This window comes from Bombina bombina, chromosome 3 (assembly GCF_027579735.1).
Source record: "Bombina bombina isolate aBomBom1 chromosome 3, aBomBom1.pri, whole genome shotgun sequence".
Classification (NCBI taxonomy): domain Eukaryota; kingdom Metazoa; phylum Chordata; class Amphibia; order Anura; family Bombinatoridae; genus Bombina; species Bombina bombina.
Window position 1 is genome coordinate 512,427,011 of NC_069501.1, and position 25,936 is coordinate 512,452,946.

The following is a 25,936-nucleotide window of genomic DNA, read 5'->3' on the forward strand; positions in this document are numbered from 1 at the left end:
TCTTGGAAGATGCAGCAGCCGACCAAGATTTTAACCAAAGCGCTCTGCGCGCCACAATAGCAAACCCAGAATTCTTAGCCGCTAACCTCGCCAATTGCAAAGTGGCGTCTAGGGTGAAAGAATTAGCCAATTTGAGAGCATTGATTCTGTCCATAATCTCCTCATAAGGAGGAGAATCACTATCGACCGCCTTTATTAGCTCATCGAACCAGAAACATGCGGCTGTAGCGACAGGGACAATGCATGAAATTGGTTGTAGAAGGTAACCCTGCTGAACTTTTTAAGCAAACCTTCTAATTTTTTATCCATAGGATCTTTGAAAGCACAACTATCCCCTATGGGTATAGTGGTGCGTTTGTTTACAGTGGAAACCGCTCCCTCGACCTTGGGGACTGTCTGCCATAAGTCCTTTCTGGGGTCGACCATAGGAAACAATATTTTAAATATGGGGGGAGGGACGAAAGGAATACCGGGCCTTTCCCATTCTTTATTAACAATGTCCGCCACCCGCTTGGGTATAGGAAAAGCTTCTGGGAGCCCCGGCACCTCTAGGAACTTGTCCATTTTACATAGTTTCTCTGGGATGACCAACTTGTCACAATCATCCAGAGTGGATAATACCTCCTTAAGCAGAATGCGGAGATGTTCCAACTTAAATTTAAATGTAATCACATCAGGTTCAGCTTGTTGAGAAATGTTCCCTGAATCAGTAATTTCTCCCTCAGACAAAACCTCCCTGGCCCCATCAGACTGGGTTATGGGCCCTTCAGAAATATTATTATCAGCGTCGTCATGCTCTTCAGTATCTAAACCAGAGCAGTCGCGCTTACGCTGATAAGTGTTCATTTTGGCTAAAATGTTTTTGACAGAATAATCCATTACAGCCGTTAATTGTTGCATAGTAAGGAGTATTGGCGCGCTAGATGTACTAGGGGCCTCCTGAGTGGGCAAGACTCGTGTAGACGAAGGAGGGAATGATGCAGTACCATGCTTACTCCCCTCACTTGAGGAATCATCTTGGGCATCATTGTCATTGTCACATAAATCACATTTATTTAAATGAATGGGAATTCTGGCTTCCCCACATTCAGAACACAGTCTATCTGGTAGTTCAGACATGTAAAACAGGCATACACTTGATAACCAAGTACAAAAAACGTTTTAAAATAAAACCGTTACTGTCACTTTAAATTTTAAACTTAACACACTTTATTACTGCAATTGCTAAAAAACATGAAGGAATTGTTCAAAATTCACCAAATTTTCACCACAGTGTCTTAAAGCCTTAAAAGTATTGCACACCAAATTTGGAAGCTTTAACCCTTAAAATAACGGAACCGGAGCCGTTTTTATATTTAACCCCTTTACAGTCCCTGGAATCTGCTTTGCTGAGACCCAACCAAGCCCAAAGGGGAATACGATACCAAATGATGCCTTCAGAAAGACTTTTCTATGTATCAGAGCTCCACACACATGCAGCTGCATGCCATGCTGTTCTCAAAAACAAGTGCGCCATACCGGCGCGAAAATGAGGCTCTGACTATGATTAGGGAAAGCCCCTATAGAATAAAGTGTCTAAAACAGTGCCTGCCGATATTATTTTACAAAAAATACCCAGATTAAATGATTCCTCAAGGCTAAATATGTGTAAATATGATCGATTTAGCCCAGAAAAAAGTCTACAGTCTTAATAAGCCCTTGTGAAGCCCTTATTTACGATCGTAATAAACATGGCTTACCGGATCCCATAGGGAAAATGACAGCTTCCAGCATTACATCGTCTTGTTAGAATGTGTCATACCTCAAGCAGCAAGAGACTGCTCACTGTTCCCCCAACTGAAGTTAATTGCTCTCAACAGTCCTGTGTGGAACAGCCATGGATTTTAGTGACGGTTGCTAAAATCATTTTCCTCATACAAACAGAAATCTTCATCTCTTTTCTGTTTCTGAGTAAATAGTACATACCAGCACTATTTCAAAATAACAAACTCTTGATTGAATAATAAAAACTACAGTTAAACACTAAAAAACTCTAAGCCATCTCCGTGGAGATGTTGCCTGTACAACGGCAAAGAGAATGACTGGGGTAGGCGGAGCCTAGGAGGGATCATGTGACCAGCTTTGCTGGGCTCTTTGCCATTTCCTGTTGGGGAAGAGAATATCCCCACAAGTAAGGATGACGCCGTGGACCGGACACACCTATGTTGGAGAAATACAGATTTCATCGCAACAATTCTCTCCTACGCGGAGACAACGCTACTTACTTTATTTGGAATGAGTATGGATGGGGGTAGGGCAAAGTGTATAATATACAGGGGGTCCGTATTATTGAGGCAAATAGCCAGAAAATATATCTTGTGGTTTAATAACTACCCAGACCCCCTGTCACAGATTAGGAGTTAAGTGAACAAGTAACAACTAACTGGTAATTGTAAGAAACTTACAAAAAGAGAAATGTAACTCAAATCTGTGTAATATTAAATTATGAGCAAAGCCCTATGACAATCATACAATTGAAAAGCATTCATACACTAAAATTTATTGGAATATAGTTTACTAAACCACACATACATAAGCAAGGGCAAAAAATTGATTAAAAACACTGCACCCCAGATGAACTGGAAATCTAAATATTTTTTTTTATCAAAGTACTATCTGACTAGCAGCATATATAGGAAATATATAGACTAAGCCCTTACAATCCGAGGGCTGACTTATTATTAACTTTTACTGTTATCATTTGTGCTGCTGAAAGTGTCAGAACAACAAGGGTGAGCAAGATTTAAAAAAAAAGGGAAAGACAAAGCTTATCCCAGAGGACCCCTGATGTACGTTTCACAAAAAACGGTTCCTCAGAGGGGACTGGGATAAGCTTTGTCTTTCCCTTTTATTTGCTTATGTATGTATGGTATGCTTATGTATGTGTGGTTTAGTAAACTATATTCCAATAAATTTTAGTGTATGAATGCTTTTCAATTGTATGATTGTCATAGGGCTTTACTCATAATTTAATATTACACAGATCTGAGTTACCTTTCTCTTTTTGCAAGTTTCTTACAATTACCAGTTAGTTGTTACTTACTTTATTTCCCTTGGCATTGCATCTCTGAGGTGCAGGCTGAAATAGCAAGTATTAGGTTCGAGGCACCATTGGGGAAAATGGGCATATGATAGAGAGGACATGCAATCTTCTACGCCACCTGGTTTGGAAGCAATGCGGTAGACCATAGAGGTAGACCATAGATGTAGACAGATGATAGGTGTATTGGACTGCCTCTATTACTTTTTTCCTTTACATGGGATAGCAATTAAGTACTGCTACTATGGCCAGATCTGAAACTACGTCAGTAAATCAAAAATTATTTCCAGGACTGAGACAATTTACAGATCTCTACCTTAAGCATACTTCTCGTAAATCAGCAAGCACTATTTTTGGTACTTATAAGCCATTGAATGTATATGTATGGCGTCAAAAAAGAGGAATTGGCTAAATTGGTTTAAAGTCATTGCTCCCTTGAAGATCACTGTTTGCTTGGGACGTTTATACTGACTGTTTTTTTCACACTAGGACAACCAATTTATGATAATCTAAGATTGGAAATGTTTATTTGGTTGCCACATTAGTTAACGTTTCAATAACCACCAATTACACTATAACTATTAAGTCAGAGGTAAGATGTCTTTAAGGCCTGAGTTTATTATCTTTATCCTCCTCAGTTATGGCAAGAGCTGTCATATTCAAACTTTTCGTAACTTTCTAACAGTAGGATATACTAGATTTAGATATATTTACTGTAGATATTCTTGTATTTTATTCATATTTACAGCTCAGGCGTTGCCAGCGGCCAAGGCTGCGCCCTTACATTTATCAAGTCCCACAATATAGTTGCTATATATTGTTTAACTGCTTCATCCCTCTTTTCATAATGCTACAGCTCCATTGTTGTAATATAATCTTCACAGAGTGTGCCGTCTGTTCCCTTGCCAACCCTTACTTAAGCTCCCATTTTATTCTGGGGGCAGTCATTTATAGTCAAGTATGTTTTATACCACAAAGGTCCCATTCTAACTTCTATAGTCTATCTTTGCATATGTACGGTAAGTTACCGCATTTTAGCCTAATCAGACCACATGAGTCGCTTGTGTAGCACATCTAATGTTAAATCATAGAGTATATTATATTCGCTAAGTTTAATCTAGATTGATATCCCTACTATTGGGAGCTTGGCAGATCTGATAGGAGGTTAGAAGTCACAATTCATTTGTGTCTTCTAACCTCCTATCAGATCTGCCAAGCTCCCAATAGTAGGGATATCAATCTAGATTAAACTTAGCGAATATAATATACTCTATGATTTAACATTAGATGTGCTACACATTAGGTTTAGCTGCTTAGTTCTCAAATATATTACTAAGTCCTCTTCCGTCCTAACTTTAGACATAGAGTGAAAATTCATAACCTATTGGTGCGTTCATAGATACATTGTGACGCATGGATTTTGTTAAAAGTCTAACACAGTGTCTTTAGGGCAGGCAGGTCCTGCATTGCTATTATCAATTATACCTTCATTATGCACCGCGTTTCGAATAGGCTCTATAAGTTTTGCCAGCCCTGTGAAAATTGAACTTAAGGCTCCATCGCGCTAGGCATAATATCAGACCAATATATAATTAGCATATTAGTTACTTACTGCACGTCAATTACCACCTCCCCCCCTCCCCCACCATTTCATGATGTGCCTCCTAGTTTAGGAGGATTATCTATGTGGTTTCTCTAGCCAATACCGCAACCTACCCTACTTTCTTTTTTGTTATTCACAGCTTTTCACTTAATCACAGTGTTGACCTTATTTCTTCTACCTAGTCCAGCAAAACTGATTAGCTTCACTTCACTTACAAATTGAGTTAAAAGTTTTAAACCAAATAATTTCAATTTCATCATTCTGTTTATTCATAATAAAACTTATTTTGCTGTATTATAAAAAATCAGGAAGACACATGAAGAGCATTCTTTATTTCCATATTATAAAATACATGGTGTGACTATTGTTTACATTCAACTTGTTTTTGAATTCTGAATATTTCTCATTGCCGAGTTTGTGTATTGTAAACATGTCTACAGATTTAGAATATGTATTATTCCACATCTTTATATATTCTTATGTCTATGTAACTTTATAATAATATGTCTGTACCCTTATTGTCTTTTCTATGTGTCTTCAATAAAAAGAAAATTAAATTAAAAGAACTGAAATAAGGGGGCAGTTTGCAGAGGCATAGATACAAGGTAATTACAGAGGTAAAACGTGTATTATAATAACTGTGTTGGTTATGCAAAACTGAGGAATGGGTAATTAATATGGGTATGGCTATGGGTAATAAAGGGATTATCTATCTTTTTTAACAACAACAATTCTGGTGTTGACTGTACCTTAATATTGTTCCATAATTCCACTCTCTTACCCTGAGTAATCTCTCCATGTCACTCTCCAAGTTTAGCAAAGTTAGCCTCTGTAGAACAACCTCATGTACTCTCTTCTCCAGGGTCTGCCACTTCACGCGAGCAGCCTTACTGAGTGGGAGACCTTGGCGAATAACTTTCCTCCTACCAATGGGAGAAGAAGCCAACCTAAGAAAATTAGGAAAAGAAATAAATATAGGGAACACCACTAGTAACTGACCCTTCATTTAAATATACTCCATTAATTAAAACCCTCTGTCTTCTATCCTTAAGTCAGCATTCTACCCACTTAACAATCTAAGCATCTACTCCAAGGCAATACATTTTGTGAATCAATTTGTTGTGTGGGACAGTGTCAAATATGCTACATCTATGGCTCCTCCCTAGTCTAAGTTATGTGGTCAAAGAAATCAATTAGATTAGTCTGACATGATCTTCCAGCAGTGAAGCCATGTTGTCCTTCGTCTTCTAAGTAGTTTGTCTGAAAATAAAACAAGTCTTTCCTTTAATAGAGTTTCTATTAATTTCTCTGCAACTGAGGTCAAACTGACTGGCATATAATTAGCAGAATTTTTACAAATTACTCTTAATTTTTCAGACTTGTTGACAGTAACTGATTAAATACATCAGCTAATGGAGTAGCTCTTAGACCCCTTAAATGAATATTCTCTTGACCCACAGACTTATTTACTTTTATTTTTGATAAAGCCCTTGAAACTTCTTCCTCTGAAATAAGAAAAGTACTACTCATATTCCCCTAGATTACAAGTTTTGTGCTATAGAGGGTTCAAAACGAGTGCAACAAAAGTTGCGTTATTTCACCCTCCATAACGCTGCCATTACAAGTGCGATATGGTGGCGATGAGCTCCATACCGCACAAAATACAAGGGGTGCTTTGACGTGCTCGTGCACGCTTTCCCCAAAGACATCAATGAGAGCCTGCTAGAAAAAACTAACACCTGAAGCGCAGAATGGCGATCACCGTAACGCAACCCCCATTGATGTCTATGGGGAAAAAATAGTTAAGTTTAAACTTAACACCCTAACATAAACCCCAAGTCTAAACACCCCTAATCTGCTGCCCCCGACATCGCCGACACCTAAATAAAGTTATTAACCCCTAATCTGCCGCTCCTGACATCACTGCCACTAATAAAAGTTATTAACCCCTAAACCGCCAGCCCCCCACATAGCAATAAACTAAATTGAACTATTAACCCTTAAACCTATCACCCCCTAACTTTATATTAAAATTACAATATCCCTATCTTAAAATAAATAAAAACTTACCTGCAAAATTAAAAAACCTAAGTTTAAACTAACAATTAACCTAACATAACTATTATACCAGTGTTTTTCAACCAGTGTGCCGTGGCACACTAGTGTGCCGTGAGAGATCCTCAGGTGTGCCGCGGCAGACTGACAACAGTGTGACATATTTTTTAAATTTTGCTTGCTCTTTATTCTGGGCCGTTTTTTTATTTTGAGTGAGATTATGACTGAGGGTAACTGCGCAGCGGCAGCTCGCCTCCCCGACCCGTGTTTACACATGGATGGAACCTCCACCCACCACAACACATGTCTAGTGCCGGCTCTACATGCAGCACAATGTGATCTGAACATGACCGGAGGACTGGAGTGCAGGGGTGTCCCTCTTTCAAATTTTGAAATATTGGGAGATATGTGACAGGCTCATAAGGCATCATTTACAACCATGACATATTGACATTCATTCACAGACAATCAATACTAAGACAAACAATACTAAATTACAAAAAATAACAAACACTAATTTACAAAAAATAACAAACGAAATTATCCAAAATAAAAACAATTACACCTAATCTAATAGCCCTATAAAAATAAAAAAGCCCCCCAAATAATAAAAACCCCTAGCCTACAATAAACTACCAATAAAAGGGCCTTTTGTAGGGCATTGCCCTAAAGAAATCAGCTCTTTTACCTGAAAAAAATACAAAGACCCCCAACACTAAACCCACCACCCAACCAACACCCCAAAATAAAAAACCTAAGCTACCCATTGCCCTGAAAAGGACATTTGCATGGGCATCGCCCTTAAAAGGGCATTTAGCTCTTTTGCATTGCCCTTAAAAGGGCATTTAGCTGTTTTAAAAAAGCCCAAACAGTAATCTAAAAAAAAAAAACACCTAAAAAAGTAAAAAAAAAAAACTAACAATAACCCCCAACGAACCACTTACAGTTTCTGATGTCCGGACATCCAGGTGGCGCGAGGTCCTCATCCATCCAGACGGCGTCTTCTATCTTTATTTCGGTGGAGCATAGCGGGTCCATCCATCAAAGACATCCAGCGCGGAGCGTCCTCTTCATACGGTCACCACTGTACACTGAATCTTCAATGCAAGGGGGCCTTTTTCAAAATGGCGTCTCTTGCAGTCCTATTGGCTGTAAGTGGATCAGTGGGGGTTAATGTTAGGGTTTTTTTTTTTACTTTTTTGGGTGTTTTTTTTTTTAGATTAGGGTTTGGGCTTTTTTAAAAGAGCTAAAAGCCCTTTTAAGGGCAATGCCCATACACATGCCCTTTTCAGGAGCTTAGGTTTTTGTTAGAGTTAGGTTTTTTATTTTGGGGGGTTGGTTGGGTGGTGGGTTTTACTGTTGGGTGGTCTTTGTATTTTTTTTCAGATAAAAGTGCTGATTTATTTAGGGCAATGCCGTATAAAAGGCCCTTTTAAGGGCTTTTGATAGCTTATCGTAGGTTAGGGGTTTTTTTTATTATGGGGGGCTTTTTTAGTTTTATAGGGCTATTAGATTAGGTGTTATTGTTTGTATTATGCTTTATTCATGAGCTAGTGATGTATGGGATACAGGGCCGGATTTCCCATTAGGCACAGTAGGCATGTGCCTACAGGCGCCTTGCAGTGAGGGGCGCCTGCCTGTCAATAATAAAAAAAAAAAAAAAAAAAAAAAAAAAAAATTTTTTTTTTTTTTTTTTTTTTTTTTATGAGGGCATTTATTTTAGTAAGAATTGTGCTGCCAGGTGCCTACAAAGTCGAGTGTTTCATTGGGAATATGTTACAGCAGTTGAGGGAGCCATGAAGGAGAGAGGGGCAAAGATTAAAACTAAACCCCTCCCATTGAATTTCTAAATTCTAATTTTAAACACATTTGTTGACCCCTGGATTACATATAATCTACAACATTCCATGTTTTCCTTTGAGAGCAACATCATATGATATTTATATTTCAGAACAAAATAAATGTAACATCTGTGTGTGTTTGTACCAAAAATATCAGAGTTTACAAGATTTTTTTCCCTACATTTTATATTTTCTTCCACTGGCTGCACAGGTTGTTGATGGTGATGAGCTTGCATGCTGCTAGTTTTAATATTGCTATTGTTTACACAAAACTGTGTTTGACTCCAACAAAATGTTAAGCACATAGTCAAAGTCATCTCCAGAAAAGCAATACACTAATGGCTTGTCAATAAACATGTCCTATGAGCCCATCTGGGTCTGCACAGATGTGTATTGCTGTCTCAGAACTGACATTGACTATGTGTTTAACTCTTTTGCAAGAGGCTAACACACTTCTCTGCAAGCACTAGTGCAATAATAAAATGCCCAGCAAACTGTCACATTTGATGTCCCTTTAAATAGGGTTTTCTTTAGAATATTTTGCATTAAAAGTTTAACATGATTTGTTTTTGTTATACATAATAGAAATTGTATGGCCATTTGAGTCAAGTGAATATTGATTTTTGGTGTAGCTTCCATTACAACAAATATTGCAATTGGTGTGTGTATTTGTGTATCTCCATAAAAGGGAAAATGTAATTTTACATCTAATATTTATTTTTAGTTGTCCTAAATAATAATAAAAAAAAGTCCTCATTTTTTCCACTTTTTTCTAGGGGGGGTGGGGGGGTGGGGGGGGCGCTTCAGGTTTTTGTGCCTACAGGCACCTGAGATGTAAATCCGGCCCTGATGGGATATACATTACTACCAGGAGGGGGCAAAATTTCCCAAATCTCAAATGCCTATAAATACACCTCCCACCACATCCACAAATCAGTTTTACAAATGTTGCCACCTATGGAGGTGAAGTAAGTTTGTGCTTGTTTTTTTATGATTTCTTCTATGATAAGCGCTTCTAAGCATTCTGAAGCCCAATTCCTCTCAGAGTACAGTGTTTGTCAGAGGGATGTAAAGAGAGTATCGCCTATTGAGTTTATGGTTTCTCTCACAGGAAATCTTTTCAAGGGTTCTCTGTTATCGGTCATAGGGATTCATCTCCTACCTCCCTTTTCAGATCAACGATATACTCTTATATACCATTAACTCTGTTGATAGTTTTTAGTACTGGTTTGGCTATCTGCTATATGTGGATGGGTGTCTTTTGGTAAGTATGTATCATTGTTTAAGACACTCTCAGCTATGGTTTGGCGCTTTATGTATTAATATAAAGTTTTAAATATATGTATTTTACTTATATTTGCCATGAGTCAGGTCTATGTATATTTCCCTTTGCAGTCTAAACAGTTTCAGTATAGGAATCATGTTTGGGAAATTTATTTAAACTTTTTTCTTACCTGGGGTTCAGTCTTTTTCTAATTTGACTTGTTTTTCATTTTTTTTTTGCGGGCAAATCTAGGCTCGTGAGGACGCAAAATGCTGTTTTGTATTGCGTCATTCTTGCGCAAATATTTTTAGGCACGAAGTTGCGCCTTTGATGCCAGTTGTTTTGGCGCGAAATCAAGTTTGTTATGACGTGAGTTGTGTTATTTTCTGGTGTTAGTTTTGCGCCAAAAAAAAATGTAACTTCCTTTTGCGTAATGCGTCATTCTTGGCGCATTAGAGTCTCAACTTTCAAGTTGGCGATTATAAGGGCTATTATGCCTTTTTGTTCAGCAAGGTCATTTCATGTCCACACCATTTTACAGGATGTTTATCCTCATATCTTATTTCATTCAGACTTGTGTTTTCTGAGTTTCTCTTTTTTAGATAAGCTTTATCAATTTGTCGCTTTTCCTTTTGGTCTAGCGACACCCTTATGAATCTTTTCAAAGGTTGTGGATGCCCTTCTTTCTGTAATAAGACAGTAGGGTGTTGTGGTGTTTTCTTATTTGGATGGTATCTTGGCATTAGCTTAATCTTTTCTTTTATTGAAATCTCTCATGAATCAACTAGTTTTGTTTTTTCAAGACATGGTTAGAGGATTTAATTTACCTAATAGTTCTGGATTCCTCAGACAAGGGTCACCTCTCTTTTTGGTTTCTAGATGGATTCTGTGTTCATGACTTTGTCTTTATCGGACAAAAGTCAATTGTAATTGGCGTTATCCTGTCTAACTTACAGTCTAGAACATTCCTTTCAGTGGCTATGTGCATGGAAGTTTTAGGTCTCATAATTGTAGCATCGGACATGGTTCCCTCTGCTCGTTTTTCATCTGAGACTTCTTTTGCTTTGCATACTGAATCAATGGTGCAGGGATTGTTTTCAGCTATCACGGTTGATATTCTTAAATCCTAACACTCAACTCTCTCTGTTTTGGTGATTAGACTATCATCGTTTTATTCAGGGGGCATCCTTTTGTTCATCCTTCCTGGACTGTAAATCTTAATGGATGCAAGTCTTCCAGCTTGGGGAGCTGTCTGAGGGTCTCTGACAGCACAAGGGGTTTGGAAACTTCAAGAGGCAAGGTTTCCAATCGATATTTTAGAACTCCATGTTATTTTCAGAGCTCTTTCAGGCTTGGCCTTTTTTAGGAGAGAACTTTTCATGTTCCCTTTAGTCAGACAAATATCACAACTGTGGCATATGTCAATCATCAAATAGGGACTCGCAGTTCCTTAGCAATTAAGAAGTATCTTGAATATGTTCTTAGGTGGAATTCATCTCCTGTCTAATTTCTACGATTTATATCTCAGGTTTAGACATTTGGGAGCTGGATTATCTCAGCCGTCAGTCTTTACATCCAGGAGAGTGGTATCTCTATACAGATGTGTTTTCTCAATTTCCCAGGTACCTTTTCAGGTCCAGGGATCCTCAGACGGAAATGGTGGATGCATTAGCAATGTTTTGGTTTTGCAACCTGGCTACATCTTTCCGCCTCTGTTTTTTTCTTCTAAGGGTGATTTCCAAAATCATATTGTAACAGTCTCATGTGTTTCTGATAGCACCAGCATGGCCTCACAGGTTTGGTATGTGGATCTTGTTCGGATGTCCAGATGCCATCCTTGGCCACTTTCTCTTTGGCCAGCCCTTTTGTTTTAGGGGCTATTTTTCCATCGGGATCTCAAATTACTAATTTGAAGGTATGGAAATTGATTAGTGTTTAGTCATAGAGGTTTCTCTGACTCAGTTTTTATCACTATGTTGCAGGCTTATAAGTCTGTTTCAAGGAACATGTATTATCAGGTTTGGAAAACCTATATTTTATGGTGTTCTTTTTATAAATTCTCTTGGCATTCTTTTAGAATTCCAAGGATTTTACAGTTTTTTCAGGATGGTTTGGCAAAGTTTTCTGCAAATTTTTTGAAGGGACAAATCTCTGTTCTTTCCGTTTTATTTCCTAGAAAGATTGTTTAAACTTCCTGATATTCAATGTTTTGTTCAAGCTTTGGTTTGTATCAAGCCTTTTCATTTATTAATTTCTCCTTTTTGGAGTCTTATTTGGTTTAAGGATTTTACAGGCTCTTTCTTTTGAGCCTATATTTTCTTTGAAGATTATCTACTTTCTTGGAGAGTGTTGTTTCTTTTGACTATCTCTTCTGCTAGAAGAGTTTCTGATTTATCAGCTCTCCCTTGTGTGTCTCCTTATCTGATTTTTTCATCTAGATAAGTTGTTTTGTGGACTTCTATTTTTCCTAAGGTTGTGAATTGAACAACTTTAGTAGAGAAATTGTTGTTCCTTCTTTGTGTCCTAATCCTAAAGAATTATTTGAGAGTTCTTTACATCCTTTGGATGTGGTAAGAGCTTTATAATTCTATATCGAGGTTACTAGGATTTCAGAAGACTTCTAGTCTATTTGTTATTTGTATGGTTCCAGAAAAGGTTAGAAAGCCTCTGCCATTTCTTGGCATCCTGGTTAAAGCTTTTGTTTTTCAAGGCTTATTTGGAGGCAGGGCAGGCTCCGCCTCAGAGATTTACAGCTCATTCTACTAAGTCCAGGCGCCTTTTCTTGGGCTTTTTCAGAATGAAGCTTCGGTTGATCAAATTTACAAATCAGTAATTTGGTATCTTTGCATACTTTTATTGTTTTTACCATTTTTATGTATTTTGCTTCTTCTGAAGCAGTCTTTGGTAGAAAAGTTCTTCAGGCAGCTGTTTCAGTTGGATTCTACTGCTTTTGATTTACGTTTTTTTAAGAAAAACTTAATTATTGTGTGGATTTAATTTCTCAGTGAAAATAGCTGTTGTTATTTTCTCCCTCCCTCTCTAGTAACTCTTCTGTGGACTTCAGCATCTTGGTTATTTCTATCCCATACGTCACTAGCTCATGGACTCTTGCCAATTACATGAAATAAAACATAATTTATGTAAGAACTTATCTGATAAATTAATTTCTTTCATATTGGCAAGAGTCCATGAGGCCCACCCTTTTTATGGTGGTTATGTTTTTTTGTATAAAAGCACAATTATATTTCCAGTTCCTCTTTTTGTATGCTTTTTTACTCCTTTTTGTTATCACCTCACTACTTGGCTATTCATTAAACTGAGTTGTGGGTGTGGTGGGAGGTGTATTTATGGGCATTTGAGGTTTGGGAAACTTTGCCCCCTCCTGGTAGGAATGTATGTCCCATACGTCACTAGCTCATGGACTCTTGCCAATATGAAAGAAATTCATTTATCAGGTAAGTTCTTACATAAATTAGTTTTTTTGTAATTTTAGATTCAAAATTTTTTAGTAGTGTTAGTTTTTTTTATGTGTAATTTAGTTTATTTAATTGGTAGTTTTTTAATTTTAGTATAATAGTTATTTTAGGTTAATTGTTAGTTTAAACTTTTTTTTTTTTAATTTCAAAGGTAAGTTTTTATTTATTTTAAGATAAAGATATTGTAATTTTAATTTAAATTTAGGGGGTTGTTAGGTTTAGGGGTTAATAGTTTAATTTATTTTTTTGTGACGTGGGGGGCTGGTGGTTTAGGGGTTAATAGGTTTATTTAGTGGCAGTGATGTGGGAGGCCAGAGGTTTAGGGGTTAATAACTTTATTTAGTGGTGGCGATGTCGGGGAGTGGCGGAATAGGGGTTAATAACTTTTATTAGTGGCGGCGATGTCGGGAGCAGCAGATTAATGGTTAATATGTTTTAAATAGTGTTTGCGATGCGGGAGGGCGGCGGTATAGGGGTTAATAGCTTTATTATAGTGGCGGGGATGTGGGCGGGCGGCAGATTAGGGGTTAATAAATTTTAAATAGTGTTTGCGATGCAGGAGGGTGGCGGTTTAGGGGTTAATAGGTAGTTTATGGGTGTTAGTGTACTTTGTAAGATTTTAGTTATGAGTTTTATGTAACAGTTTTGTTGCGCAAAACTCATAACTACTGGTCTCAGATAGCGGAACATATTGTGTCGGTATAGGCTGGAACGCAAGCATTTTAGCCTCACTGCACAACCTGTAATACCGGCGCTATAAAATCCTACACTTGTTTTTTTGAGTGCAGGATTGACGTTGCGTTACAGGCTAAAATGCTTGCGGTATAGCTATACCGACACGACTCGTAATGGCTGCATTACGGTTTTTACGCTGAAAACCATAACGCAAAACTCGTAATCTAGGTGATTATCATTTAAAGTAATTTCCCTTAATGTAATCTCATTATCTTCGCAATCTGTTGTGAAGACTGAAAAAAATTAATAATTTATAAATTATTAAAATTGCAGAAGTGCAAACAGGTGTATATAAATGGTCAATACATAATAATCATTCAATAATAAAAAATAATGATAATAAATAAGGAAACAATAATGAATTAAAGTGCTAAAAGTCATATGTCAGGGAATATTCACATATGTTCCCAAAAAGTGTTTCTGAAACAACAAAATCCAAAGTTCTGGAAAACATATTGGCTGCTCTTCTTCTGTGTATGTCCGTTCACTCAAAAGAATGCTATAAAACAAATTATAGAAGGCGCCACATAGCATAGTACATAGTATAGTCTTATAACACAGGTAAAACTTAAACTTATGCTTACCTGATAATTTTATTTTCTTTTGATGGAAAGAGTCCACAGCTGCATTCAATACTTTTGGGAATTAAGAACCTGGCCACCAGGAGGAGGCAAAGACACCCCAGCCAAAGGCTTAAATAATGTAGAAGAAATATTAGGGTGAAAGGTGCCAGAAGAATAAATAACGATGCCCCACATAAAAAATATGGGTGGGGAGTTGTGGACTCTTTCCATCAGAAGAAAATTATCAGGTAAACATAATTTAAGTTTTTCTTCTTAAATGAAAATAGTCCACAGCTGCATTCATTACTTTTGGGAAAACAATACCCAAGCCACAGAGGACACTGAATGTCAAGACGGGAGGGAACAATAGGTGGCCCATTCTGAGGGCACCAAGCCTGAACCACTACCCAACAAAAACCCCACTTCGTCCGAAGCCGAGAAAACTTTAAAAAGGAAAAAGCCCCAAGGACATTGACCCGCAGATAGTCCAGAAGCCTAGCTAGAGACCGCAACATCGAACTCAACTGAGCCAACAGTCCTCCAGGAGACACCGTCGCCCAACAGTCGGTCCCTCACCCCTCACTGACGAAGGGAACACCAGCTTAAACTCCTAAAGGGATAGGGCAAGAAAGAACCGAAGGGAAACCGAAAGGTCACCACAAAACTCATAGAAGGAAAACCCCAAAAGCGAGCCCAGCCCACAAAGACCCAAATAGGTCCTGACAAACAAAGGGAGGCTATGCTTAGACCAAGCAGAAACCAGAGGTTTAGGACCGAGCATCGGAACAGAGAAACTTTTCTCTCAACATCGTGCAAAGCCCCAAAAGGCAACTGAAGACGGAGTCCTCACATCGTCAGAACGTAGAATACTGAAGTATTCCGACACAAAAAGACGTGTAACAGACCCAGACGAAAAATCTGAGTAAAGAACACGCAGCCATTATCAGGATGACACAGAAGAATACTTGCTGAGATGTAAAAAGCGGCCAGCAAGAGAACAGATTGCAAAAAAAACCTCCCAGACAGAGAGCATACTCTAGGCAACCTAAGCCGCCAGACCTACACATAGGTCTCCAAAAGGGGGAAGCACCTAACCTCAACGAGGCCCACTGCACCCCAAGAATGAGAGGTTACAACCAGAACTAGAAGGTGGATTGGAACCCTGGACCTTCTGCTTGGAAGCCCAGGGAGCTAGCCACTATGCCAACCTAGATCCTGAAGATGACAACGCATCTCAGAACCCACTCCCAGCCGGGCCAACGCAAGCGTCGGCACGTCTGAAACAGGGGAATAGAAGATCCCCAACACCAGCTCAAAAACGAGCGGAAGAATGGCCACAGCCATCCCAACAGAGCACGGGTGCCAACCCGTGCCTTAGGAAAAGACGACAAGGCCATAGACCCAATCTAGCAAAGGAGCCCAACATAATCTCGACACGGAGCCAGCAAGACTTCAGATGGAACGTCAAAACCCAGAGAGAATACCCCTCTCTGAAAGGTTAACTCTCAGTTCCAACCTCCGGAATCAAGAAGCCCTAAAAAAGGGACCACACCTCCATAAGAAGGAGAATAAGCCACCACCTTAAGAAAAGGAATGGGCCAGAAAGGCAGAGCACCTACCCACAATACACGAAGCCACAGGCTAAAGGAGAGAACAAATCTCCAACGCAAATGAACATGGAAGGAATCCCCCTAAAATTTTTGCTTGCTAACACACATCCAATGTGCAATAGTTGCAGCAGTGACACTGCAAACCCATTTGCCTGCAGAGCAGTGAATCCATAAAGTTACTACAGAAAGCTGACTGAGAGAAACTGACCATAAAGTCATAAGTCAAGCCCAGTGAGCATCAGCACTCAGAAAACCTGGCTAACCATGACCAGGTCAATTAGTCAGAGTAAAGGTCATAGCCCAAGTTCCCTAGAACTGGGGAACCCCGAATCAGCCCTAGAGCCTAAATGTCCGGTAACACCCGCAATGGGGTCCACAAGGGAAAACGCTGAGTGAAGCCTCAGCAACCGGAAGCACCAGGGTGAAGATAGATCCGAGTTCCCATTTGTTTAAACAAACAATAACCGAGAACTTAACACCCCGTCTGATATAAAAAACAGACCCACAGGGAGATATCAATGCAATATCCAGATCAACACGGATAAAGAGAATAACTCGCAAGTCTCGACCCAAGGAAGAGACCACCCCTTGCCGAAGTCCAACGCTCCAAAAGAGCTAAGGCGTTAAAAGTCGTACAACAACACTAGCGCCCATAGACGCTCAAACAGCCACAGGACCATAAGCAAGGGGATACCTCTAGGCCAAAGACATTTGAGCAAAGGCTGGTCTTCACATCACCTACATACCATCAGAGGATCACAGAGAGAAAAGGATGCAGAGCATTTCCAGCTCTGGGGAAGAATCCTAAGCAGAGCCCAAAGGAGACCATGCCCAGAGTCCCTAAAAGGGTACAACCATCTCCCGGAGGGAAAACCAGGTACCTAAAAGGAGACCAAACCCACATGGAGAAAATGGTGAAACCAAAAAGGTCTCATGAAAACGGCTTGATATTACTCAGTCAATGTGCAAATAGCCGCAGCTGGTTACAGTTTGCAAATCTTCCGCAGCTAGGCAGGTAAGCTTTCCATCAGGCTACTAGCTGCTGAAGGACCAAGTCCAAAAAGGACAATCCCAGTGCCTCAGAAGGCCAAACTGCCCAAATTCGGCGGGAAGAGGCGCTAAGCCCTCCAACCCTCCACAGCATGGGGGAGGAAACTCTAAGTCCCGATAATATCAGACGCAAGAGAGAGTGACGCAGCAGAAATCCAATGACCTAGTCAACCAGATTGAAGGCTAATAAGGACTAAAACAATCCTTCCTGCCTCACGAACCCACAGGTCCTCTAGAATGCTTGATGAACTTGTTAAAACAAAAACAAGAAACACAAATGATAATATGAGCACTCAGCGCCTCGACCAGACCAGCCAAGCTGAAACGGTGCCACGTGTATGAACATCCACGAGACAGAAAAACCCAAACAGGACCAGCCTGCTGCCAGGGACAGTTAGGAAACTGTCAAGTTTCACAAATCCTCCCTCAGAGGGAAAGAAGGAATAACAGACAAACATAGGACTAACATGTCCCTTAACAAACTTCCGCAGAAGTAACAGTGAGTATCGATCCCAGAAAGTTCCTGAAGGAAACATATAACCAAAATAAAAGACATCCTAATCAGATAAAAGAAAATATAAGGCAACCCGTAGGTTAACGCCCACGAAGAAACAGCCCTACCCGCAGGATAAGCCAAACGGAACCCTGATCTTCCAACAAAACTGGGAAGGATCTCAATAACAGACAATTGAGAGATTACTTCATCCCCTCATGTCTAATGAGGTGAGCCATTCGAAGTAGAAGACCGTTAAGGATAGGGTCGTCTAATAACTGAAAAACATGTCTGAGTAATACGTGAAGGTGCGTTATTCTGTAATGAAAGGCACAACACTCAGGGACAGCTACACACTCAGGGAACTGTACAGGCCCTCCCAAGGCCGGGAGACCCGGGACAATAGGGCACGAGCACAATCGCAAATAAACGTCTGGACTCTGCAGACGAATAATTGCAAAAAATATGTGGAAGTGAAAACGTGCTACAACCTCCGGGGGGAACAAGCCACCCTGCAAGGAGGGGTAAACATAATCTGGGCTATCCACATGTGTAGTAGGAGGGAGCAGTAGGGAACTCGCCTCTTGGAGGACAGGGCCCCCAGAGGCGGATGGCTCAGCCGTCCCTTGATTCTCCGAGCCTGGGGAACAAAACGCTCTAATACGGCATACCGAACATAACTGATTGACATGTGTCAATGAGGCCAAACCAGATTCTTCACAGGAAGAAGAATCTGAATCTGAAATTTGAACAGTCTCAGCATCAGAATCCTTCATGCAAATTTGGACTATAAGAAAAACAAAAACTAAACGGCACCTGACACCCACATTGGCTGGGGCACTCACCACCTCCTATGAACCAGACCCCTTGCGGACCACAGGTCAGGAATGAGGAAATGTCGCCACATGGTCAGGAATGAGGAAATGGAGACCAGAACGTAATCACGTCCCAGTCACAAGGTGAACCATACAGTCCAAAAAAGCGCTCCCAACCATAAAGTTGCATCACTTCAAAAGGCCTTTATATTCCAAGCCATGAGCCCAGTTAACACTACACATAAGCAGATTGAATCACATAGAAACATGATTACCCCACCCCAGTTCAATAATCCCCCTCAGGAGATATTAACCCTTGATTCCAAGATACAAAAGGAGTCCCACTGAGACCCCATAGTCTAGTAAATCCCGCAAGGTAGGCACCTCACCGAAAACATTTGTATGATAGTACATTCATGAAGAAGAAAAATGAAATGATCTTACCGGAATCTATGCGTGGAAATAGGAACACAGCCCTTCAAGTGTGACAGATAGTAGCATCGCCTCTGCCATAGACTTGAGAGAAGAAAGCAGGCAGCGAAGCGAAGTTCAACAACACCGATTGCTTGTTGAGCTGTTAAAGTGAGTAGGGATAGTTTCGCAGAAAGAAAACTCCCGTCCCATGTCGAAGAGTACTACCCTCCATAAGAGACAAAAACCAAACTTCTGACACTTCTCTGCCAACCTCCTGGGATGAAAGGCAAAGAATGACTGAGGGATGAGGGAAGTGGGAGGAGTATTTAAGCCTTGTGTTGGGGTGTCTTTGCCTTCTCCTGGTGGCAAGGTTCTTAATTCCCAAAAGTAATGAATGCAGCTGTGGACTCTTTCCATTTAAGAAGAAAAACGATTATGAATGAAAATTCACTCACATTTGATGAAGCACATTGAAGTGCTTTACTTGCAGGCCAGATCTTCTAGAGTAATCTAGCTAACTCGCCTCCCGTTTCAGGAACCAGGTAATAGGTATCCGGTGGCAAACTGTAAATAATGTATCTAAGGATTGGTTGTACTGCCAGTTAGTTTAACTGTATCATACCAAAACCAACAAGCGTGCAAAAAGCAAATAGGTTAAAAATAGTGTTTATTGTGGCAAACACATAGATACACAGTGACCCATTTCACATTGACACAGTGTTTCCTCAGGCTCATATTAAAACAATAAATGTGCTAGGCTTTTATACACACAAGGATCCAATCATAGATACATTTCAAAGAAAAAAAAAACTCCCCTAATTAACCCCTTAATGACACATGTCGTACAGGGTACGTACATACACAACACTGGTCGTTAGGGGCTTAAAGTGGCTGGAAGCGCCCGCGATCTGCACTAATATGTGCATTGAATTCTTGGTGGGAGCAGGTGTTGAGAGAGGGAGGGGGGAAATTATGTTTTAAAAAAGGGATCTGGGAGAGGGGGAGGGGATAGTGAGGTGGGTAATCCTGATTGTGTGAGCGTGTGTGTGTGCACGCATGTGCCCACGATCTGCACTAATATGTGCATTGAAGTCTTGGTGGGAGCGGGTGTTGGGAGAGGGAGAGGGGAAATTATGTTTTAAAAAAAGGATCTGGGAGAGGGGGAAGGGGTAGTGAGGGGGGCAGCTACACTACAGAAAAATAAATATTTATATAAAAAAAGGGCACATTATTTTGAAAAGAGGGTACTGACAGACAGCTGCCAGTACCCAAAATAGCACCAAATAGTGAGAGGGGGGAGGGTTAGAGAGCTATTTGGGGGAACTCAGGGAGGTTGGGTGGTAAGGGGGGATCCTACACTGCAGAAAATATATAATTTAAAAATTGGTTGTTTTTTTTAAAAACAAACACAAACTTTCTGCCAGTACTTAAGATGGCGGGGACATTTGTGGGGTGGGGGAGGGAAGAGAGCTGTTTGGGAGGGATCAGCGGGTTGGATGTGTCAGGTGGGAGGCTGATCTCTACACTAAAGCTATAATTAACCCTTGAAGCTACCTACAAGCTACCTAATTAACCCTGTCACTGCTTGGCATAATACAAGTGTGGTGCGCAGCGGCATTTAGCGGCCTTCTTATTACCAAAAAGCAATGCTAAAGCCAAAAATGTCTGCTATTTCTGAACAAAGGGGATCCCAGAGAAGCATTTACAACCATTTGTGCCATAATTGCACAAGCTGTTTGTAAATAATTTCAGTCAGAAACTTAGTTTGTGAAAACGTTACTAAAAAGTGAACAATTTTTTTTTATTTGATCGCTTTTGGTGGTGAAATGGTGGCATGAAATATACCAAAATAGACCTAGCTCAATACTTTGGGGTGTCTACTAAAAATATATATGTATATGCATCTGAAGGGTTATTCAGGGATTCCTGACAGATATCAGTGTAAAATGTAACTTATGCAAATTTTGGGAAAAAAAATGGTTGGGAAATACCACTTGTACTTATTGCCCTATAACTTGCAAAAAAAAAAGCAAAAAACATGTAAACATTGGGTATTTCTAAACTCAGGACAAAATTTATAAACTATTTAGCATGGTTGTTTTTTGGTGGTTGTAGATGTGTAACAGATTTTGGGGGTCAAAGTTAGAAAGTTTTTTTCATTTTTTTTTATCATATTTTATAAAAAAAAAATATTGCAAATTATAAGATATAATGAAAAATGGAAAGTCCATTTAATGGCGAGAAAAATTGTATATAATATGTGTGGGTACAGTAAATGAGTAAGAGGAAAATTATAGCTAATCACAAACACAGCAAAAATGTAAAAATAGCCCTGGTTCTTAAGGCTAAGAAATTGAAAAATTGGCCTTGTCCTTTAGGGGTTAAAATTCATCCCAAAGTAACGCATATAGTATAATTTAGCTATACAAGAAAAATCCAATCTTATTAAATATGGTCCCAAGAAACTCTTAGACCAATACATCTATATAAAAATATCTACTTAAAAACAATTACAAATGCAGATAGTTATAAATACAGTGTTGCAAAAACCTACAATTCTCGCCCTGAATGGAACGAACCCCTATTGGTTACAATTTCGATCACATGGTATGCCGTAGACCAATTCTCAAATGTCAACAAAAATCGTCATCAATTGGAAATGGCCAATGCTATAAACAGCGGACATGTGTGCGATGCAAAGATAAACAAAAAACATAATTTATGCTTACCTGATAAATTTATTTCTCTTGTAGTGTATCCAGTCCACGGATCATCCATTACTTATGGGATATTCTCCTTCCCAACAGGAAGTTGCAAGAGGATCACCCACAGCAGAGCTGCTATATAGCTCCTCCCCTAACTGCCATATCCAGTCATTCGACCGAAACAAACAGAGAAAGAGAAACCATAGGGTGCAGTGGTGACTGTAGTTTAATTAAATTTTGGACCTGCCTTAAAATGACAGGGCGGGCCGTGGACTGGATACACTACAAGAGAAATAAATTTATCAGGTAAGCATAAATTATGTTTTCTCTTGTTAAGTGTATCCAGTCCACGGATCATTCATTACTTATGGGATACCACGGATGATGGGAGGGACAAGGAAGGGATTAAGCGGGAGGAACCACTGCCTGAAGAACTTTTCTCCCAAAAACAGCCTCCGAAGAAGCAAAAGTATCAAATTTGTAAAATTTTGAAAAAGTGTGAAGCGAAGACCAAGTCGCGGCCTTGCAAATCTGTTCAACAGAGGCCTCATTTTTAAAGGCCCAGGTGGAAGCCACAGCTCTAGTAGAATGAGCTGTAATTCTTTCAGGGGGCTGCTGTCCAGCAGTCTCATAGGCTAGGCGTATAATACTCCGAAGCCAAAAGGAAAGAGAGGTTGCCGAAGCTTTTTGACCTCTCCTCTGTCCAGAATAAACGACAAACAGGGAAGATGTTTGACGAAAATCTTTAGTAGCTTGTAAGTAAAACTTCAAGGCACGGACTACGTCCAGATTATGTAAAAGACGTTCCTTCTTTGAAGAAGGATTAGGACACAATGATGGAACAACAATCTCTTGATTGATATTCTTGTTAGAAACCACCTTAGGTAAAAACCCAGGTTTGGTACGCAGAACTACCTTATCTGCATGAAAAATCAGATAAGGAGAATCACATTGTAAGGCAGATAGCTCAGAGACTCTCCGAGCCGAGGAAATAGCCATCAAAAACAGAACATTCCAAGATAAAAGCTTAATATCAATGGAATGAAGGGGTTCAAACGGAACTCCTTGAAGAACTTTAAGAACCAAGTTTAAGCTCCATGGGGGAGCAACAGGTTTAAACACAGGCTTAATTCTAACCAAAGCCTGACAAAATGCCTGGACGTCTGGAACTTCTGCCAGACGCTTGTGCAAAAGAATAGACAGAGCAGAAATCTGTCCCTTCAAGGAACTAGCTGATAATCCTTTGTCCAAACCCTCTTGGAGAAAGGACAATATCCTAGGAATCATAACCTTACTCCATGAGTAATTCTTGGATTCACACCAGTAAAGATATGTACGCCATATCTTGTGATAGATTTTCCTGGTAACAGGCTTTCGTGCCTGTATTAAGGTATCAATGACTGACTCGGAGAAGCCACGCTTTGATAGAATCAAGCGTTCAATCTCCATGCAGTCAGTCTCAGAGAAATTAGATTTGGATGATTGAAAGGACCTTGTATTAGAAGGTCCTGTCTTAGAGGCAGAGTCCATGGTGGAAAGGATGACATGTCCACTAGGTCTGCATACCAGGTCCTGCGTGGCCACGCAGGCGCTATTAGAATCACCGATGCTCTCTCCTGTTTGATTTTGGCAATCAGTCGAGGGAGCAGAGGAAACGGTGGAAACACATAAGCCAGGTTGAAGAACCAAGGCGCTGCTAGAGCATCTAGAGTATCCGTAACAAGGAAGCTTGGCGTTCTGGCGAGACGCCATGGGATCCAACTCTGGTTTGCCCCAACGATGAATCAACTGAGCAAACACCTCTGGATGGAGTTCCCACTCCCCCGGGTGAAAAGTCTGACGACTTAGAAAATCCGCCTCCCAGTTCTCCACGCCTGGGATATGGATTGCTGACAGGTGGCAAGAGTGAGTCTCTGCCCAGCTAATTATTTTTGAGACTTCTAACATCGCTAGGGAACTCCTGGTTCCCCCTTGATGGTTGATGTAAGCCACAGTCGTGATATTGTCCGACTGAAATCTGATGAACCTCAGTGTTGCTAACTGAGGCCAAGCCAGAAGAGCATTGAATATTGCTCTTAACTCCAGAATATTTATCGGAAGGAGTTTCTCCTCCTGAGTCCACGATCCCTGTGCCTTCAGGAAGTTCCAGACTGCACCCCAACCTAGAAGGCTGGCATCTGTTGTTACAATTGTCCAATCTGGCCTGCGAAAGGTCATACCCTCGGACAGGTGGACCCGAGACAACCACCAGAGAAGAGAATCTCTGGTCTCTTGATCCAGATTTATCAGAGGGGACAAATCTGTGTAATCCCCATTCCACTGACTTAGCATGCATAATTGCAGCGGTCTGAGATGTAGGCGCGCAAATGGCACTATGTCCATTGCCGCTACCATTAAGCCGATCACCTCCATACACTGAGCCACCGAAGGGCGCGGAATGGAATGAAGAATACGGCAAGCATTTAGAAGCTTTGATAACCTGGACTCCGTCAGGTAAATTTTCATCTCTACAGAATCTATAAGAGTCCCTAAGAAGGAGACTCTTGTGAGTGGGGATAGAGAACTCTTTTCCTCGTTCACTTTCCACCCGTGCGATCTCAGAAATGCCAGAACTATCTCTGTATGAGACTTGGCAATTTGAAAGCTTGACGCCTGTATCAGGATGTCGTCTAGATACGGAGCCACCGCTATGCCTCGCGGTCTTAGAACCGCCAGAAGTGAGCCCAGAACCTTCGTAAAGATTCTCGGGGCTGTAGCCAACCCGAAGGGAAGAGCTACAAATTGGTAATGCCTGTCTAGAAAGGCAAACCTTAGGAACCGATGATGATCTTTGTGAATCGGTATGTGAAGGTAGGCATCCTTTAAGTCCACTGTGGTGATGTACTGACCCTCTTGGATCATGGGTAGGATGGTCCGAATAGTTTCCATTTTGAAAGATGGAACTCTGAGGAATTTGTTTAAGATCTTTAGATCCAAAATTGGTCTGAAGGTTCCCTCTTTTTTGGGAACCACAAACAGATTTGAATAAAAACCCTGTCCTTGTTCCGTCCGCGGAACTGGATGGATCACTCCCATTACTAGGAGGTCTTGCACACAGCGTAGGAATGCCTCTTTCTTTATCTGATTTGCAGATAACCTTGAAAGATGAAATCTCCCTTGTGGAGGGGAAGCTTTGAAGTCCAGAAGATATCCCTGAGATATGATCTCCAACGCCCAGGGATCCTGAACATCTCTTGCCCACTGAAGAAATAAACTAAGTATAAAACACCACTCTCCTCTTACGACCTCCATCTTTGTTGAGGGTTACAAGAGAATGACTGGATATGGCAGTTAGTGGAGGAGCTATATAGCAGCTCTGCTGTGGGTGATCCTCTTGCAACTTCCTGTTGGGAAGGAGAATATCCCATAAGTAATGGATGATCCGTGGACTGGATACACTTAACAAGAGAAAGCAGCTGACGTTTTAGATCGTATTTCAATAATAAATGCGCTATGTTGTAAACAATTCTCTTATCCGTTAGTAGTTACATGATTGTAAAGGTACAATCGCACTCGTGGTAAGGGGTGTACTTAGACAACTATAATTAAGAAATGAAATATACAAGGGTAAAATTTTCAGATATGTCGTAAGTGTAGTTTTATAAAGGGTGTACAGGGTAGTGCTAGTATGAAGTGATATACATATAAATCATGTGACAATTTGGAAGTGAATGACAAAAACTATTATAAATATAAATATTAGAATGTAATATAATATTGCTATCAATAAGTGAAGGTGAAAATAATATTGCCATGTGACAGTGTATCATATCAAAAAGATATGTATATAATAAGTTCAAACTTAATAGGGGGTATATAAGTTTGCTAGAGGTGTTACTAAAACATAGCACCAATGTACCTCCAATGTTAGGAGGAAATCAAACTACATCAGACTAAACCTACAGGGACACTAAAAATATTGGAATGCAGCTAAATCCATGTTTATATTTAAACCTTTGGGGAATAAGGTATTCAATCTAAAAATCCAAAAGGTTTCCCTCTGTCTGAGTCTATTAAATCTATTATATAAATGAGACACTGGAATATATTCTACTGGGGTTATGTTGAAAGTATTGAGATTCCCATTATGTATTTGATTGCAGTATCGTGAGACACAGGAAAATTGTAGTTATTTCTTTCCAAAGGCAGGGAGAGTCCACAACTTCATTCATTACTGTTTGAGATCTTATACCT

General features: G+C 40.1%; 1 protein-coding gene across 2 annotated transcripts in view; it reads right to left on the reverse strand.

The window, feature by feature from the left end:
* Nucleotides 1-25,936, reverse strand: part of KIF21B (kinesin family member 21B) — a 513,509-nt gene that overhangs the window by 258,207 nt on the left and 229,366 nt on the right. For both annotated transcript variants that reach the window (XM_053706916.1, XM_053706915.1), the window contains exon 19: nt 5,464-5,629. In XM_053706916.1, coding sequence (XP_053562891.1) covers nt 5,464-5,629 — 166 coding nt within the window. The remainder of the gene's footprint in view (nt 1-5,463; nt 5,630-25,936) is intronic.